This window comes from Nothobranchius furzeri, chromosome 13 (genome assembly GCF_043380555.1).
Source record: "Nothobranchius furzeri strain GRZ-AD chromosome 13, NfurGRZ-RIMD1, whole genome shotgun sequence".
In the NCBI taxonomy this organism is placed as follows: Eukaryota; Metazoa; Chordata; class Actinopteri; order Cyprinodontiformes; family Nothobranchiidae; genus Nothobranchius; species Nothobranchius furzeri.
The window spans coordinates 55429339-55447333 of NC_091753.1; the positions used below are offsets into that span (position 1 = coordinate 55429339).

The window sequence follows — 17995 nt, forward strand, 5'->3', positions numbered from 1 at the left end:
ATCCGTCCATCCATCCATTGTCTGAACCCGCTTTGTCCATGTAGGGTCGAGCGGGGGTGGGGGGTGGTGCTTATCTCCAGCGGTCAATGGGCAATCAGGCGGGGATCCATTTTTTTAGTTTACTTAATTCTTTATTGATAATTTTAATTATTTCTTGGGATCATTTCCAGAGTAGAACAAATTTGTATCATCAGCAAATAAGATCATCTTCAGAGTTTTACAGACTTGAAAAATGTCATATATATATATATATATATATATATATATATATATATATATATATATATATATATATATATATAGCGCAGGTCCTAATACTGACCCCTGGGGGACACCACAGGCAATCCCCACACTTTCTTTTTTTTTTTTTTTACCGTGTCCTGTAAACAGAATTGATGTCTGAATGCTGGTAACAAGCCTTACAGATTTACTCTCAGGTGGAGCATCAAAGCGTCTGCTTTTAATGTCACGCCTGATACTTAAAACTTTATTGTTGTTGTTTTTGAATGCTTTGTAATTCCAACCAGACACGGAGTCAGAGGTGAAAGAGAAAGGAAAAGACAAAAGGTGGGGGGACAGGGGGGAAGGGGGTGGGGGTGGGGGGGTTCCACAAAAATAAACAATAATTAACAAGAGTCTGCTTCTAGACCTGCAGAAAGAGAAAGAATAGAAGAAGAAAAAATGGGACACACAACAATACATCAGGAGCAAGCTATCACCGCATCAACCTGATGGTGAAATATAAAATCAACATTGTTTAACTGAACAATCCCACAATAATAAATCACAGTGCATTTAGTGGCAACGACAGCCTTAAGACATGTGTTGAACGTGCCCAAGCCCATACTTATGAGAGCACCATGTGAGCACCTGTGTGTGTACACACGCTTGTATATGTAAGGTTTCTCTATAGGAGCGTCCAATAGAGAGTGTGAGGGACCACAGATCCGCCCCCAAAGATGTGTAGGAGACGGGGGGGGGGGGGGGGGGGGGGGAGGCCCAAGTCCCAGAGATCCAGGTGCTGCCCCAGAACACAGGAACCCCAAGGAGACTGCAACCAGAAAGGCCCCCGCCCCCGTCGAGAGGCACAGAGGGTCGCCCCGGGGGGGCAACAACCAGCAGCCAGCAGAGCCCCTGGAGATATCACCAGAAAGCCCACAGGCCCGCCCGCAGCCTCCCACCCCCTAGCCGACCGAGCCCGGGACCCAGGGGCGACCACCCCCGCCGGGGACCCAGCAGAGCCCAGGGACCCAGACCCCACCAGGCAGCCACCGGGATTGAACAGGCAGATACCAAAAATCTTAAACCCCCTGACCCGGGAGCCACAAACACTCAGGCAGACCAAGGCACCGCACTCCACACCAGGTGTGGCAGGGGGAGGGGAGGCAAAGATCTATATCATAAAAAGAAGTCCCAGGAGAGGGGAGGAGTTAAAGGCCCCACCTGACATATACAGTCATACACAAACACAGTCACACACTCCCTCTCTCATGCTCACACATGCACATACAACCAAAGACTTACAGAAATGCATGCCGGACACCCACTCATGCTCCCGATACACACCCCATTAACTCTGGTCCCGGAACTGCTGCACATTGGGTACAACCATCACCGGTTCCCAGAGTTTGACCCTTTCTGCTGGGGTGCTGATGAGCAGGCTCCCCCGCCCAACGCTGAGCACAGCAACCCACCACCACAGACCCCAACCAGACGGCCAGATCTCCCTCCTCCCTCCTAGCCTCCAGCCCCAGGAAGCCAAGCAACAACAGAGGTGTGCTAAGACCCCTAGTCTCCCTTCGCCTGCTTCAATATAGTGCTGTGTGTTGATGAGGTGTATTCCATGGCTGTGGTGAGCGGGCAGTGCGGGCATTGTCTGGCCTATGCCAGCGGATACCACCACACCACCCCACTTGCACCCACAGCCCTCAGCGTCTAAGTGCAGTTTAAAATTGGAAGTGGGCACCGGCACTCGGGAGGAGGCTGAGAAATCCCCCTGCCAAATGCCGTTGAATGTGCTCACTCCCAAGGCCCTAAGTGTGTGTATGCATGGAATGTCGTCGGTGGAAGTGTATAAGGTGCAAATAAAATTGGGGGGCAGGTTGCCACAGGGATGCGGGAATGTGGTCCATACCCGCACTCCCTGACTTGTGCACCCCCCAAGGTCCTATGTGCATGTTTGTGTGATGATGTGAGGGAGCAGGAGGAGAAAAATATGCGGGGATGGGGAGGAAATGCTGGTTGGGCAATCCCCATACTTTCAGAAGTGACATCAACCATTTTCACAAATTGTTGTCTCTTAGATAAATAATTGGTGATCCAGTCCAGTGCTATTACCCTAATGCTGTACTGTTGAAGCTTGTTTATGAGAATTGAGTGATTTATTGTATCAAAAGCTTTCCTAAACTCTATGAATACTCCAATAGCATATTTACCTTTGTCTAATGTATTAATTATTTCATCGGTTGCTTCCATTATTGCAAGTGCTGTTGTCCTCTTTTCTCGGAATCCGTACTGACTATGGTTTAGTATTTTGTGTTTATTTAAAAAAGTGTTCTAGTCTACTATTAAATAGTTTTTCCAGGATTTTTGAAAATTGAGGAAGAAGTGATACTGGCCTGTAGTTGTTAAATAGATGTTTATTCCCTTGCTGAAAAATTGGTATTACTTTAGCTGCTTTCATTTTCTGAGGAAATAAACCATTTTGGAAGGATAAGTTATATAGATAAGTTAATGGTTTTAGAATACCATCAATAACTTTTAACCAACACCATATCAATACCGTCACAATCAGTGGAGACTGTTTGTTTATCTTATCGTTTGTTTTAGTTTGAAAACGAACAAAGCAGAATTTAGCCACGGAGGTCATTTTCCATTCATTCTTCGTGTCAAGTTAACAGTATGAGACTTACAAATACAACTGCAAATTCACATAAACATAAATGAACAAAAAACAAAGTTACAAAAAGAGCAGCTAAACAAAGTCAATGAATGACTGAACATCCTCAAAGTGTTTATTATGATGGACTGAAACATCCTGTTTTTTCAGAGCAAGAACTGCATGCATCACTTTCTGCTGTGTTCCTAGACTGAGAGCTTAACAAACATCTAAATCATGTGATGTTTGTATTTAAATAAAACATGTTTAATCAAAGAGGTTTTGTGAACTTATGTTGCCGACATTTTCCAGAAGAAAGTCTCAATAATTTTAATAGCAAACTTGGAAAACAAATTAGCTTAAAATATGTTTTCATATCTCTTAATAACCTTCTGACATGGTATAGCCATAAATATATTGTGAAGATAAAAAAAAAGAAAAAACAATAAGCAGTTCTGTCGCATTTGTCTAAAAACCTCTGCCAATAAGCTGTTTGACAAAAAGCAACTACTGGACCGTCCAGTTGTTGATCTTAACGAATCGCCGCGCATCCCCGGGTCTTCCACTCACTTCACACTTGCGTATTTATCAGCGTACACCACTGGTGTGAGAGGTTCTCAATAATATCAGAGAAGGAGAAGCAGCCGGCTGCTACCACTTCAACTTACTTTAGGGCAAACTACCAGAGTCCCAAAAAGAAAAACACCATTTGAAGTCACAGACAACAAGAAACATTTGGGCCTAGAAAACAGCGCCCTCTGTGACCAGAACACAGCATTTGGAACTTAAGAGTGCCAGTCTGGTCAGTTGGACTTAGAAAAAATTGGTTAATGAAAGGCCTCCCTGCCCCTATCGCCCCCTGTGGCTAAAATATTCTATTTGCAACTTAAGCCTGGCACTTCTGTTGGGACTTAGAAATGGAGCTGACATACCTGGTGCTGCAGTCTGCTTCCAGCACATTTCCTGCATGTTTCAGATCCTGAACACGGCTGGTTTGTTTGATTTAAGGGCCATTCCCATCTGTACCGGGCCGGGTAGCATAGGTTGTTTACATATCTGGGCGGCCTGGTATTTTTCCGGGCCAACCAGGGCTCATTCTCAGCCCTCTTCTCGAGGGGGTCTGCTTCAGGCCGACCAGGGCCAACACACCCACTGCTGACAGCAAATTCACACCTTCCATTAGAGCAAGCCTCTGATTGGTGGGTAGAATCAGCCCACATGGGCTTAAGGCAAGGATGTGTGGAATCAACCGGGCCAGGCTGGGGCCGACTGGGGCTACCCGGCCCGGGCTGACCCGGTACAGATGAGAATGGCCCATAAGTGATAAATCACTCCTGTAGAAACTAAGGAAGGCTGGGGAGATGTTTCAGCTGTTAGATTAAAGTGTTAAAAAGTTGAACGCATAGCGAGGAAATACGTTTTGTCATGGTCTGCGTCCCCCTCATGTGTCTCCTTGTGTTCTCCATTCCTCTCTAGGTTTCCCTTATGTGCCTCCTTGTGTTCCCCAGGCCACTCCAGGTTTTTTCCCCTTAGGTGTTCCTCCCAGGTTTCAGCAGCCCTGTGTGTCCCCAACCCCCTCCAGGCTCTCTAGGTTTCCCTTACGTTTTTCCTTAGACCCCTTTTATCATTAGTCTTCTGTTAAGTGTTTTATCTAGTCTGTTTTCTCCCTCTAGTTCATTTTGCTCCCTTCCCCATTTTTAGGTATGGTTTCCTCCCCTGCTCCGTTGTGCTCCTCCTCTGTTTATTGGTCTCACCTGCGCAGAATTCCCTAATCACCCAGCCCTTGTGTATATAACCCTGTCTGCGTCTCAGTTTGTTTGTCGGTCCATTGTTTGTGTCAGCATTGTCTCGCCTCCTCTCTAGGTATTTCGAATTTCTCTAGGTCTCTTGTGTTTTTGGATATTCCCAGGGTTTTTATTCTTGGATTTTTGGTTTTTGCCTTCCAGCCCTTTGGATTGACCCCTAAATGAAGGATTTTTACGTTTTCACTACTCCTGCCTTGTGCCATCCTTGGTCTGCATCTTGGGTCCTAACACCCCCCTCCCCCCCTAACTCACAGTGTGACACGTTTTGCTAAAAGAAAACAGAAATTGCCTAGTTCCCATGTTAAATTCATCAAAGACTCCACGCATGACATGAGAGATGCTTGACGAGTTTATCTAAGAGATCCACCAGTAAGTAGAGTAAAACAGCCTGTTTAACAAACTATCTTGTTTTAAAACATTGTTAAATTAGTAAAAAGCAAGTTAGGTTAAAAAAAAAACTTTTAAAACTTTAAAAAGCTATTTTTTTTTTCAAACTTACGTCTTTTTTGTTGGAAGCAAATATTTAAAAAAATTCAGTCTGACTTCAGACTTTTTTACATGAACAAAGCACCAAAAAAACTCATAAAAACACACAGAAACGTTCAGCCCCCTGAGAAAGAATAGATTTATTAACAAGAGGTAATCAGGAAAGAATACACTCTTATACAAAACTGGAAATACTACTCAAGCTGTGGAAATATACTGAAAGATAAATCATGACACCGGGTATTGCTGACTGCAAACGTCTGATGTGCCCATAAGAGGATAAAGGTCCAGGTGCAAAGGTGGGGTTTAAGTTTCAACACACGTACCGTTTATATATCTGAACACGTTGAAGTGGTACATGCCTGCCACTTAAGCTTTAGGTGTGTTTCTTTACAAAGCCTGTAAAAATACATAGAAATATTTCAAGAAGAAGCACAATAATGCCACTGTATAGCTCCTGCTAGCACAATGGGATCAACAGATTACAAAATGTGTTGCACTCATAAGTGGTTCTCCAGGATTTTGAGTGTCGTACACAGGAGAGTCATTACAGAGCCCGACAATCATGAGGATAATAACACGTTTGTCTTTGTTTGCATGTTAGGAGATGCATCGGCCTGCCTGCACACTTTACTGTACACGGCCAATATTTACGCTTCATTGGCAAGTTAGAACAAAAATAGTTTACATACTTCTGTGGTTCATGATTAAGGCAAAACCCATAATGCACTGGCCAGAGAGGATTAACCATAAAAACGGTTTTAAACTGTCTCGACTGCTGAAGCTGGGGATCTAACTTCCAAGTGGCTCAAAACTGGTGTCGTTTGCTACATACTCTGCCTGGTGACTGTACTGTATTTACAACATGGTGCCCACCAGGGGAATAAAGTCAGCAAAGTATTAAAATATAATCACAGTTTCACTAGAATATGTCCAGTCGCTTTTCCCCTTAAATCCTCTGGATTAAACCCATTCCTGTTTGATTTGAGTTCCTTTTTAAGGAATGAAAGCAAATTGCACTTTAAATGATGAAGAGTTTATAATCCAGGGGCACTCCACTGTGTGTTTTACTTGTTTCCCCTCATCCAACAAGCATCACTCAGTTCCTGTGTTGCATCTTCAGTCTTTATGCAGAAGCTCGCTCATCACCCATCCATTCAAATCAGACATGAGTAGTGCTTTTTTAAAAATAAGCAGAGAGGAGAATGTTGGGAATAAATGTTTGGAAAATTTAAAATAAAAGCAATTTTTTAATCGAAAAGGATAAGATCATTAATTTATAAAGTAAAATGATGAAAAAAATATAAAGTTAAGCTTAATTTTCTAAATCAAACCTGATATCAAATAAAAATGTATTGTGGAAAAACATGAATGAGGAATTTTTGAATAAAAAATCCATTTCAAAATATTTAGAGTCAAGTCTAAGTATAAAACGTTACATTTAAATGATGAAATCTAATCATAATTGTGGCAATTTAAAAGAAAATAGTAAACTAAGATGTAAATTCAGCTATGAAACAGAGTAATCCAACTAAAAAGAAATCTATAACTGATCTGTTGACAAGATTATTTAAATGTACCATCCATCCATCCATCCATCCATCCATTTTCATCCGCTTATCCGGAGTCGGGTTGCGGGGGCAGCAGCCTAAGGCGAGAGGCCCAGACTTCCCTCTCCCCAGCCACTTGGGCCAGCTCCTCCGGGGGAATCCCAAGGCGTTCCCTGGCCAGGTGAGAGACATAGTCCCTCCACCGCAAGGAGGGTCACAACTATGGAAAACATGCAGATTATATTAGACTCAGCTGTACAGGTGTGCATATCGAACATGGGTAGAAGAGCATGCATGCTTACTTCTTCAGAGCCTCTCTCAGGTTTTTGAATCGACCCTCTGATGACACCAGTTTTTGTATCTTATCAATCACACTCTTTGTCTAGGATCAGAGTAAAAGTTATTGGCATCACCTTTTGTTGAAAAGTCACTGAGCTTGCACTGTCACTGAGGTGGAAGCTGGAATCAACAGCAGACACCTCACACCTTGGTCTTTTCAGGGGGTGTGGCCGCTGCTCTGGGACTTTCTGGAAGATGAATTTTCATCATGGTCCCTGTGGGTCACCAGACACACTGCGGCTGTGAACTCCATTCTGACTGGCTATGTAAAAACAAAGAAGCAGCACATTTATAAATGTTTAAAAGAGCATAAAATCACGTGTAACAATAATCTGTAAAATAAATTAAAACTAGAAGGTAATAATAAAATGTTTACATAGAAGATTATTAAAAATAATTCACCTTTGCTACAGGGAAGGTTTCACGTCAGCCTGGACAAGTGCATTCTTGCAGCTAAATCAGTCTGACAGCCAGTGTCTTGGGTAGATTTAGCCTGAAAAAAAAATAGAAGCACATTGTTGTTGGGAGTTTATAAAGTCAGATAATATACAAAATAATCTCCTATATAGGCGCTTTATAACATTCCTAGTGTGTGATCATTATAACGTAAAAGTCAGTCACATATGATGTGGAGAGCCTGAAATGCGACCTCCTGAACAGAATTCCTTACAGAACCTGTTCACAAGCTGGATTTCACGCTGTAATGCTGTCTGTCAACTAGTGCTGCGTCAGTTAGAGCCACTGTTGCAGAATTGCCGACTGACTAGCTAAAGGAAGTGAACCACGTCTCTCAGACTTTGCATTTAGGTAGGGAATTGTCTTTAGAAGATGTTAAAACGTTTATTTAGCTGACTCACCTCAGACTGGAGCCCGCCGTGGTGGGGGAGCAGAGTCGGTGGGCTGCATCTAAATCGCGGAAGAGCCACGGTGGGCAGCCTCCCTCTTCAAACGGAGACATGCAGAATCGCGGGTAAAATGCCCACAGAGTCACCGCAAGCATACTACACTACACCTACTCACCAATACTAAGACGATATGGAGCACTAAACCCGAAATACTTTCCCAATTACACTAACAGCCAAACACTAACTAAACTACAATATCCAACAGCCAAATCTAACACTAAATAAGTATTTATAACACTAAAAGATATGCTAAGACTAGGAAATGCTAATGCTATATGCTAATGCTGAACTACCGCTGACCTCCTACGCTCACTTGCAAATCCAACTCCCACTCGCCACAGGGCGTGGCCGAGACGCTCGTTGCTTTTATAACTTTGGCACGGAGCTGCTACGTAGTACTCTACTGGTTTACGTAGTACTTTACTCTTTAGCAATTGGCTAAAATTTATTCAAAATGACTCAAATTCTATGTTTTCAGCTGAAGGTGGCGCATTACTGTGGTTTTTAGACAGAATTTTTAATTTTTAAAGAAAATGCACCAAAATGCTAAAATAAAGAATGCACACATTTAAAACACTATTAGACACTCATTTATACAGTTCATCAGCAAAAAAAAGTTAATTTAGACGTTACTTGCTCTTTAAGGATTGGATGCAATCAAACTTCCTCCAGTTAAACAAAGACAAGACGAATTATTTTCTTTGGAAACAATCAGGATAAGATGGAGGTTATTACTCAACTTGGCTCCAGAAGGATAAAGACAAAGACTCGGGTTAAAAATCTTGGTGTCATGATTGATTTAGACTTGAGCTTCACTGGTCACATGATTAAGGCAATAACTAGATCAGCGTTTTATCATCTTCATCTATGTCCAGACCAGACCTGGGGAAACTCGTTAATGTGTTCATCTCCAGCAGGCTGGACTATTGCAACAGTCTTTTGACTGGTCTTCCCCAAAAAAGCTGTGAAGCAACGGCAGCTTATTCAGAACGCTGCTGCTAGAGTCTTAACAGGAACCAATGGGCCATTCCCATCTGTACCGGGTTGGCCCGGGCCGGGTAGCCCCAGTCGGCCCCAGCCTGGCCCGGTTGATTCCACACATCCTTGTCTTAAGCCCATGTGGCCTGATTCTACCCACCAATCAGAGGCTTGCTCTAATGGAAGGTGTGAATGGGCTGATTCTACCCACCAATCAGAGGCTTGCTCTAATGGAAGGTGTGAATTGCTGTCAGCAGTGGGTGTGTTGGCCCTGGTCGGCCTGAAGCAGTACCCCTCGGGAAGAGGGCCAAGAATGAGCCTTGGTTGGCCCGGAAAAATACCAGGCCACCCAGATATGTAAACAACCTACACTACCCGGCCCGGGCCGACCCGGTACAGATGGGAATGGGGCTCAAGAGAACCGAGCACATCACTCCTGTTCTTAGATCTCTACACTGGTTACCAGTAAACTACAGAATCCATTTCAAAGTGCTTCTACTAGTTTATAAATCACTCATGGCCAGAATACATGTCAGATCTCCTCCAAGTATAGACGCCCAGCAGGGCTCTGAGATACTTAGGAAACAGTCAGCTGGTAGAACCTCGGGTCAGAACCAAACAGGGTGAAGCTGCTTTTAGCTACTATGCTGCTCACAGATGGAATCAGCTTCCTCATGACCTAAAAGGTGCCCCAACTCTAGTAACTTATAAATCAAAATTGAAAATCAGCCTATAAATAAATGTTCTTATTCTGCACGTTCTGCACTTTATTTGCTCACCCTTTAACTTTATTTCTTTTTAATTTTTAAATTGTATTTTATGTCACTGTCACGGCTGCCAGCCTGAAGAGGGAAAAAGCAGCCAGGTTCAGAACTCTGCAGCCCGGTTGTTAACATCTACCAGGAGGTCTGAACATATAACACCAGTCCTATGTGCCTTGCATTGGCTCCCTGTTTTTTATCGCATCAGGTTTAAGGTCCTCCTGTTTGTGTTCAAGGCGTTAAACACAGGGGCTCCTAAATATCTTTCCGATGTCATCCACCAGCATGTCCCGGTGCGTTCCCTTAGGTCAGCTGACCAGAGATTACTAACTGTGCCTAGGTATAGCCTGAAGTCTCGTGGTAGTCGAGCTTTGTTAGTACTTGGACCAAGTCTCTGGAATGAGCTGCCAGCTGATGTAAAACAGGCCACGTCATTAGAAACCTTTAAAGGAAGACTGAAAACACATCTGTTCTCGCTGGCTTTTGGACGTTGAAGTTGGGGGAAGTAGGCCGGATATGGAATGTGAACTGGCACTCAGGTTTTTGTACTGTATTTTAAAATGGATTTCTTATTGTATTTTTATAGGATTTATTACAGTATTTTACAGGGATTTTTTAGTGTATTTTAATGGATTTTTTAATGTATTTTAATGGTCATATCTCTGTCCTATTGTGTGGCATTTTATTGATGTACAGCGCTTTGTTTGTCCATTCTGGCCATGTGAAAGCGCTCTACAAATAAAGTTGATTTGATTTGATTTGAGGATCACCCAGCTCTGGTGGGTGACTGGACACCGCCCCTCCTCCTCCTCTCTTCCAGGCTGCTGAGGAGCACAGCTGAACTGAATCCTCCTGATGAGCCACACCTGGGATAAAAAGGCTGTGCCTTCAGCAGACTGAGAGGCAGCAGTGCAGGGGTTCTGCTGTCCTCCAGGTTTCGTTTGGTCTAACCCCGTCGTTGTGATGAGTTTTAACTTATAGTTTTAACTCTGAGTGATCCACATGGATCTTTTGTGCATGTCACCTAGTGTTGACTGTGTTTTAAGGTTAACTCGGATTTAGTTTTTAGACTTTTATCAACGTCGTTGTGTTTTTAAAACACCTTCAGTTTAGGTAAAACTTTTAATAAAGTTTTAACCAGGTGTTTTATATAGTTGATAATTTGTCTTTTAATTGTTAACCTTATAGTGAATTTTTCGTTTTGCATTATTTTAATAATGCTCGCCATCTGTTTGCTCTTGTTTTTAGAACCTTTTATCACAGTTAAACCCATTTTAAACGCCACTGTCGTATTTCTTATGTTACCCCCTCCTTCACATTTTAACATCTCCTGTCGGGGACGTAACAGTCACAATGATTTTAATGTCCTTGCTAATGGAAAGCACATTGAATTGCCTCTGTGTATGAAATGTGCTTTATAAATAAAGCTGCCTTGCCCGTCTGACTGGTGTCAGAGCTTGGTCTCATTGTCGGCAGTAAGTTGGGCTCGTTCCTGGTGAGAGCTGGACTCCACCAAGGCTGCCCTTTGTCACAGATTTTGTTCAGAACTTTTATGGACAGGACTAGACACAGCCAAGGTGTTAAGGGGATCCTTTTTGGTGGCCTGAGGATTGTCTCTGCTTTACATTGTTTTTCTCAATGTTTATTTTTTTCTCATTTAAAAAAAATTTAATCTTATTTTTTTTAAATCTTTATATATATATATATATATATATATATATATATATATATATATATCCCGTTTTGCAGATGATGTGGTCCTGTTGGCTTCATCAGAACGTGATCTTCAGCTTTTGCTAGAGCGGTTCACAGCTGTTGTGAAGCAGCTGGGATGAGAATCAGCTCCTCTAAATCTGAGGCCATGGTCTTGAGTTGGAAAAGGGTAGAATACCTTCCCCGGGTCAGGGACGAGGTCCTGCCTCAGGTGGAGGAGTTTAAGCTTCTCTGGGTCTTGTTCACGAGTGAGGGAAAAATGGAGCGCGAGATCGATAGGCGGATTGGTACCGAGTCTGCAGTGGTGCAGGCGTTGTACCGGTCTGTTGTGGTGGAGAGAAAGCTTAGCCAGAAGGCAAAGTTCTCGACTTACCGGTCGAGCCATGTTCCTACCCTCACCTGTGGTCACGAGTAGGGTTGTCACGGTAACCGGTAAAGCGGTAAACACCGGTAAAAAAGTTGACAATAAAAATAACCGTCCAGTTTTTAAAAAACTAAATTATCTCGGTGGGTTTACCGTGGCCGCGGTTTAGGCGCGGTGACCCTTACCAGCCACCGTCGCTTCTGCTGAAGTTCCCGCACACACGCACTTTTTAGTTTGCAACCAAAACTTTGAAGCTGAAATAATGGCCGAAGGCAGAGACGGCAGCGCCCAGGACATCCATCAGCCCTCAAAGAAGACTAAATCGGAAGTATGGGCATATTTTGGATTTCTGAAAAATGCTGAGGGACAGTTAATAGAAGACTGCTATCCCGTTTGCAGAACGTGCAGGAAACAAGTGTCTGCAAAAGGCAGCAACACTTCGAATCTAATGGCACATCTGCGTGACCATAACCCACGTCTCTACAGCCAGTGTAAGGTAAGTTAACATTAGCATTTTAGCTTAAATGCATGACGTGAGGACTTTTGGCTGAGGGAGAATGCAACGAGTCACTATATACTGCAGCCGCAGCGTCCTCTGCCAGCATTTAAACCGTGTCACGGACACCCCCATATTAAAATGATGTTATGCATTATGGCTCCCATGGCGCAGATGAGTTGGTCGCCACTGCTCACCCTATTATTATGAATTTAATAATGGTTACTGCTTGATGACATTTATCCTAATCTGCAATGATATGATATCATGTTAACTTGAAGGACACAAACCGAGGACGATAATATTTTCCTATTTCAGTTTGTGTAGAACAATGCTTTCTGAACATATGCAACACCGTTTAAAAAATACCGCGATAATACCGAAAACCGTGATAATTTTGGTCACAATGACCGTGAGGTTAAATTTTCATACCGTGACAACCCTAGTCACGAGCTTTGGGTAGTGACCGAAAGAACAAGATCACAGATACAAGCGGCCAAAATTAGTTTTCTCTGAAGGGAGTCTGGGTACTCTCAGAGATAGGGTGAGAAACTTGGTCATCTGGGAGGGGCGTGGAGTAGACCAGCTGCTCCTCCACAATGAGAGGCTCTGGCATTCTCAGCTGACCAGGGAACGCCTTGAGATTCCCCCAGAGGAGCTGGCCCAAGTGGGTGGGGAGAGGGAAGTCTGGGTCTCTCTGTTTAGGCTGCTGTCCCTGCGACCTGACCCCGGATGTGTGGATGAGAATGGATGGATGAATGAAACTTCAGCTGTTTCTGGTAATGGGTCTCACACTGATGTGGAGAAATGTTTTTCATTCAAGCATAAACTACCTCTCTAAGATCAAAGGTCAGCCTTTAGGATCTTCTGCTCCAGAAGAGATTTCATGGTTCCATCATATCACCAGGTTCTTAAGCAGCACAATAGTCCCAGACCATAACGCTGGCACCACCATGTCTGACTGATGGTGTGTTTAGTCCCACATGAACAGGACACGCACCTTCCAGAAAGTTCTGCTTGGGTCTTGTCAGTCAACAGAATATTCACCCTAAAGTCCAGGGGAGCCTGGCAAATGCGAGATGAGCCTTTTTTTTTGTTTAAACGCAGAAGTTTTGTATTTTTTGTCGAATCGTGACCTCTGACCTTATTTTGAACAAAGCCAGTCCTGAAGTTTACGTTTAGAGATGTTCAGCCACCTTTATTCAGTGAGACAAGTTGCACTGAAGGGATTTCCCAATTCTACAAATCTGACTGCACTCAGGCCTGGGTGTGGCTGGAAAAATGTCTCGGCTTTACAAATAACGTGGTTGACAGTTAAGATGAGGAGTTTGTTTGGCTGTAATTTGGATCATTCAGCAAAACATCTGCATTAGAAAAAGAACTTTGGGACTGTAAATAATGTTTCCTCATTAAACGACACATGAAAACCACGTTTTATATTTACTGAGCCGTCTGATACAGAAAGGCGTTTCATCTGCAACATTTAAATAAGCCAAAAAATAAAAGATATAACCACTAAAGAACCCCGTTAAAATGTTAAGACGGCCTAAAGAACAAGAGATTTTAATGACTGACATACGTCATCAAAGACGGCCTTCTCCACATCCATGCAGCGCAGAGATCCATCATAGCTGAGGATGAGCAGCTGGCTGGGATGAACGGTGGAGAACGCCATGCAGCCCACTGGACGGGTGTGAGGTTCAAAGAGCAGAACGCCATCATCGCCCCAATCAGCGCCCTAACAGAACAGAGGTTAGTTGTGACATCATCATCATCATAACCAGTGGACCTTCTCTAATGGGCCTTTCCCATCTGTACCGGGTCGGCCGGGCCGGGTAGCGTAGGTTGTTTACATATCTGGGTGGCCTGGTATTTTTCCGGGCCAACCAAGGCTCATTCTCAGCCCTCTTCTCGAGGGGGTCTGCTTCAGGCCGACCAGGGCCAACACACCCACTGCTGACAGCAAATTCACACCTTCCATTAGAGCTCTGATTGGTGGGTAGAATCAGCCCACATGGGCTTAAGACAAGGATGTGTGGAATCAACCGGGCCAGGCTGGGGCCGACTGGGGCTACCCGGCCCGGGCCGACCCGGTACAGATGGGAATGGCCCATAAAACACTAACATTAAGGTTTAAATCAGGATAATGATCGTAAGATCTACTTCTGCCATCTAGTGGTGAAAGGCCTGAGATAACTCACCAAATTCCACAATCCCACTTTTCCCAACTTGTCTCCAGCAGCCAGCAGCAGGCTGCTGCTGCAGGGGTGAAAAGCTGCAGAGAAGATCCGATCTTTCACCACCTTTGCCACGCTGTTGGCGGTTATCGTCATCTTCTTCAGAGCGGAGCTGTACCTGTGTTCAGACGTGAGGAACTTCCTGGTCATTTACATGAAACAATAACCTGAACAGTTAAAATAAAACCAAACTGCTCTTACTTGTTCAGACTGAGTTTGGTCGTTCTCTCTTTTGTGTCCTGATACAAAAAATAAAATATTGAATCATCTGAAGAACAAAAATACATCCGACTTTTAAGTTGATGATCAAAATCTTTGGATTCAACAATTTTGTGAGGAGACACGAGTTGAATCAGGGGTGTAGGATTGTTATAAGTCCTACCTCAGAGCAGAGCTCCAGAAGCTCTGAAGGCAGACTGAAATCTTCTTCCATGTTTATTGCATCCATGAGTAGAGGACCAGCAGGCTTCTTGTCTCGATGAGACTTTAAAGCAAGAAATCGAGTCAAATCAGCAAAAGGAAAAGTACAAAATAAACAAAAAGAGAGACTAATTACAGATGTGCTTAAAGAAGGCAGGACGTGAGATTTGATACCTCTTCAAAGACCAGCGTCCCTCTGGGTTCAGGAGGAAGTGTCCATACTTCTGCTGCTTTGTTTTGGAGGCGCTGGGATTTACGAACTGGCAGCACTTCCTTCACAGAAGGCTGAGACCTGCAACCGCAAATAATTATACAATTGTAGGATTTTAAAAAGGCAGATATTTTAGTATAATAAAAAGGTAAAAGGTGGGTTTAATGACAGCCTCAAGTTTCGGCTTTTTGTTTGGAACTAGTTTGTGTAACGACTCTACTTTGGATCCTATCTGAAAAGCACTTTGGTATCATGATTTATTTTAGCCAACTAGACCAAAGGACACAAATGTATGAAGATGAGAGCAGCTGTAGGACCAACATGCACTGGGGTGGGCCTATGGTTTTGAACCAGACCGTTCAGCACTTGCAGCAATGATTAAACCCTCAAAAATAATTGTATTTTTGTTAGCTTGGTAGGATAATTAATTCCTTTTGCTAGTGAATGAACCCTCCTATGATGCACCATTTGGGATGATCGTACCTCAGCCCCTTCTGTGAACACTTTCGTCGTGTTGACCGCTTCAGGTCTTCTGTTGCCTTCAAATAAAGGAAAACATTAGACACAATAAAAAGATCATAAACAACCACAGACCAACATGACTGGACTCTTCTCAATAAAGATGAGTATTTATTTCTACTGATTCTGTTTGGATTCATTTTTGGCTCCAAGTAAAACTTGTTCCCAGCGTAAGATGGATTCCACGAGGACTTCCTCTGGTTTCCGATCCCATTTGTGGTCTTCATGGACAGGATCTGCAGTCTTCAATCCACAACTTACAGACTCTAAAGAGGTTAGCAATTGAGTACGCCGCAGCTGGGATGAGAGTTCACTCTTCCAAACCAGAGGCAATGGTACTTAACTGGAAAAGAGTGGAATGCTTGTTCCAGGTTAGGAGTGAGCCCATCTCCAGTTGAGGAGTTTACGTGTCATGGCATTTGATTTGCTAGCGATGGTGCAATGATACAAGAGATGGATCGACACATCCGGGCATCTTCACTAATGAAGTCCGCAGTGACAAAAAATGAACAGAGCAAAACGGCAAAGCTCTTGAGAGGTTTCCGCCAGAAAACGAGTTAAGGCTGGCGGATTTGGCCATGGGGGGTGGGGGTTGCGCACTCCATCCCGCAGCGCTCCTCTGTGAGAGCGGGGCGGGGTTGCACACGTTCCACTGCTGTTTCTCACCAGTATCAGCTGATGGAAGGCTCTAGTTTTGTTGCGCCATTCGTGTCAGTGGACACGGTAGGGTCGGGGAGGGGGGCGTGGCATGACGCTTAGGCCTGGTGGGCCGCCAGGCTTATAAAGCACTGGGGGAAACCTCGTCTTGATTTACTGGCCCACCAACCTCCAAACCTCATCAATGGTCAAGAAACGAGCAAGATTCTGGAACCAGGTGGCCAGGCTTTAGAGCAGAGATTCCCAAAGTGTGGTGCGCGCACCCCCAGGGGTGCGCGAGGTGAAAAGTAATGGCTGCGGAGCTCAGAGAAGTCTGTCAAAAGTCACCATTAGCGTAGCCAGAAACTCATTTGTGGGTGGGCTTAAGAAAATGTAAGTGGGCCCAATAAATGTAATTGAAAACAAGTATAATTTGCTTGTGTGTGTGTGTGTGTGTGTGTGTGTGTGTGTGTGTGAGTGTGTGTGTGTGTGGTGTGTGTGTGTGTCCTTCGCATATGCCCTAGCTCAGGGGTCGGCAACCCGCGGCTCTGGAGCCGCATGCGCCTCTTCCATCCATCTGATGTGGCTCTCTGTGCTTGTAAAATAATGAATGGATATTTAAATAAAATGCTTTATATTTTACTGCATAAATTTTACATCTGTATGACAATTCTAAATGTAAAGATTGTCTGCGTAAACCTGAACAGGTCCAACCCGGTCTTACTGTGAGACCGGGTTGACGCGTCACGCTTGTGCGTAATCATAGGCGCTTTCTGAGCTGAAGAGGATGTGAGATTCTGGGATTCTCCTCAGACGCCACATTGGAGACAGGAACAAGCACAATTCAGCCAAAGTTTCATAATCAGGGAACATTTTCGAAGTGACAAGTCTCTCTGAGAGACCGGGTTTGGAAAACTCTCGCTTCAGTGGAAGGAATCTTCCCGCATGCGCTCTGGTTCTGCAATGCGCTCCAAGCCCCTCTCCACATCTTCAGCTCGCGGTGCACCTTATGTATGCGCTAACAGTGAGCTGCGCTGAGCAGTGTCCAGCTCAGATGTTCAGATGGGAATCTTTCCTTGAGTGATTTAGCTACATCTGCGATTTGCGAAACGAATAAAATGTCAGTTCGTCTGCATGCGTCGGGGTATTTCTTTCTATTCTTTCTCCGTCAAAATAAACGGCCAAATACGGGAACTGTCCGGTCAACACAACACAAGCCCTGCTTTTAACTGTTCTGTTTTCTTGTGAAAATTGTTACAAAGAGATCAAATTTAACTTGATTAACACCAGAGCCAGGCGCACTGCGCCGTTATCTCCGTCACTGTAAATGAGGGAAAAACAAAATGATCAGATCCATTTCTGACCTTCCCCACCTACAAAGTTTACTTTAATTACAACAATCAAACGTGACAGAGCCTGGATTTGTATTCTGAACAGTTTAAACATGTTTTAAAAAGAAACGTATGACAAAAGTGGCACCTGCTCAGTAAAACCACCAACAGGGTGAAAAATATCAAAATATTGTAGGCAGAGATGGGCTACAACTTCTGGATCCATTTTATATAAATCGTTTTATTGATTATCTTCTTATGAAAGATAGCTTTGACGTACCCGAGCGACCGGTACCGGCTGCTGTCACCTGTTGTGAGCAGCGCTCTGCTGTCTGAGGGTAGGCCCCGCCCACAACGCCGCGGCTG

At 44.0% G+C, this 17995-nt stretch overlaps 1 protein-coding gene across 6 annotated transcripts in view; it reads right to left on the reverse strand.

The window, feature by feature from the left end:
* Positions 1–17995, reverse strand: part of LOC107396759 (WD repeat-containing protein 76) — a 79775-nt gene that overhangs the window by 55877 nt on the left and 5903 nt on the right. For all 6 annotated transcript variants that reach the window (XR_011516072.1, XR_011516071.1, XR_011516070.1 and 3 more), the window contains 6 exons: positions 15627–15682; positions 15107–15224; positions 14895–14996; positions 14714–14751; positions 14477–14630; positions 13855–14013 (listed from right to left, as the gene is read on the reverse strand). Coding sequence is in view for 3 of the 6 variants with exons in the window: in XM_070543632.1 (XP_070399733.1) it covers positions 13855–14013; positions 14477–14630; positions 14714–14751; positions 14895–14996; positions 15107–15224; positions 15627–15682 (627 nt within the window). In the remaining 3 variants the exon portion in view is untranslated. The remainder of the gene's footprint in view (positions 1–13854; positions 14014–14476; positions 14631–14713; positions 14752–14894; positions 14997–15106; positions 15225–15626; positions 15683–17995) is intronic.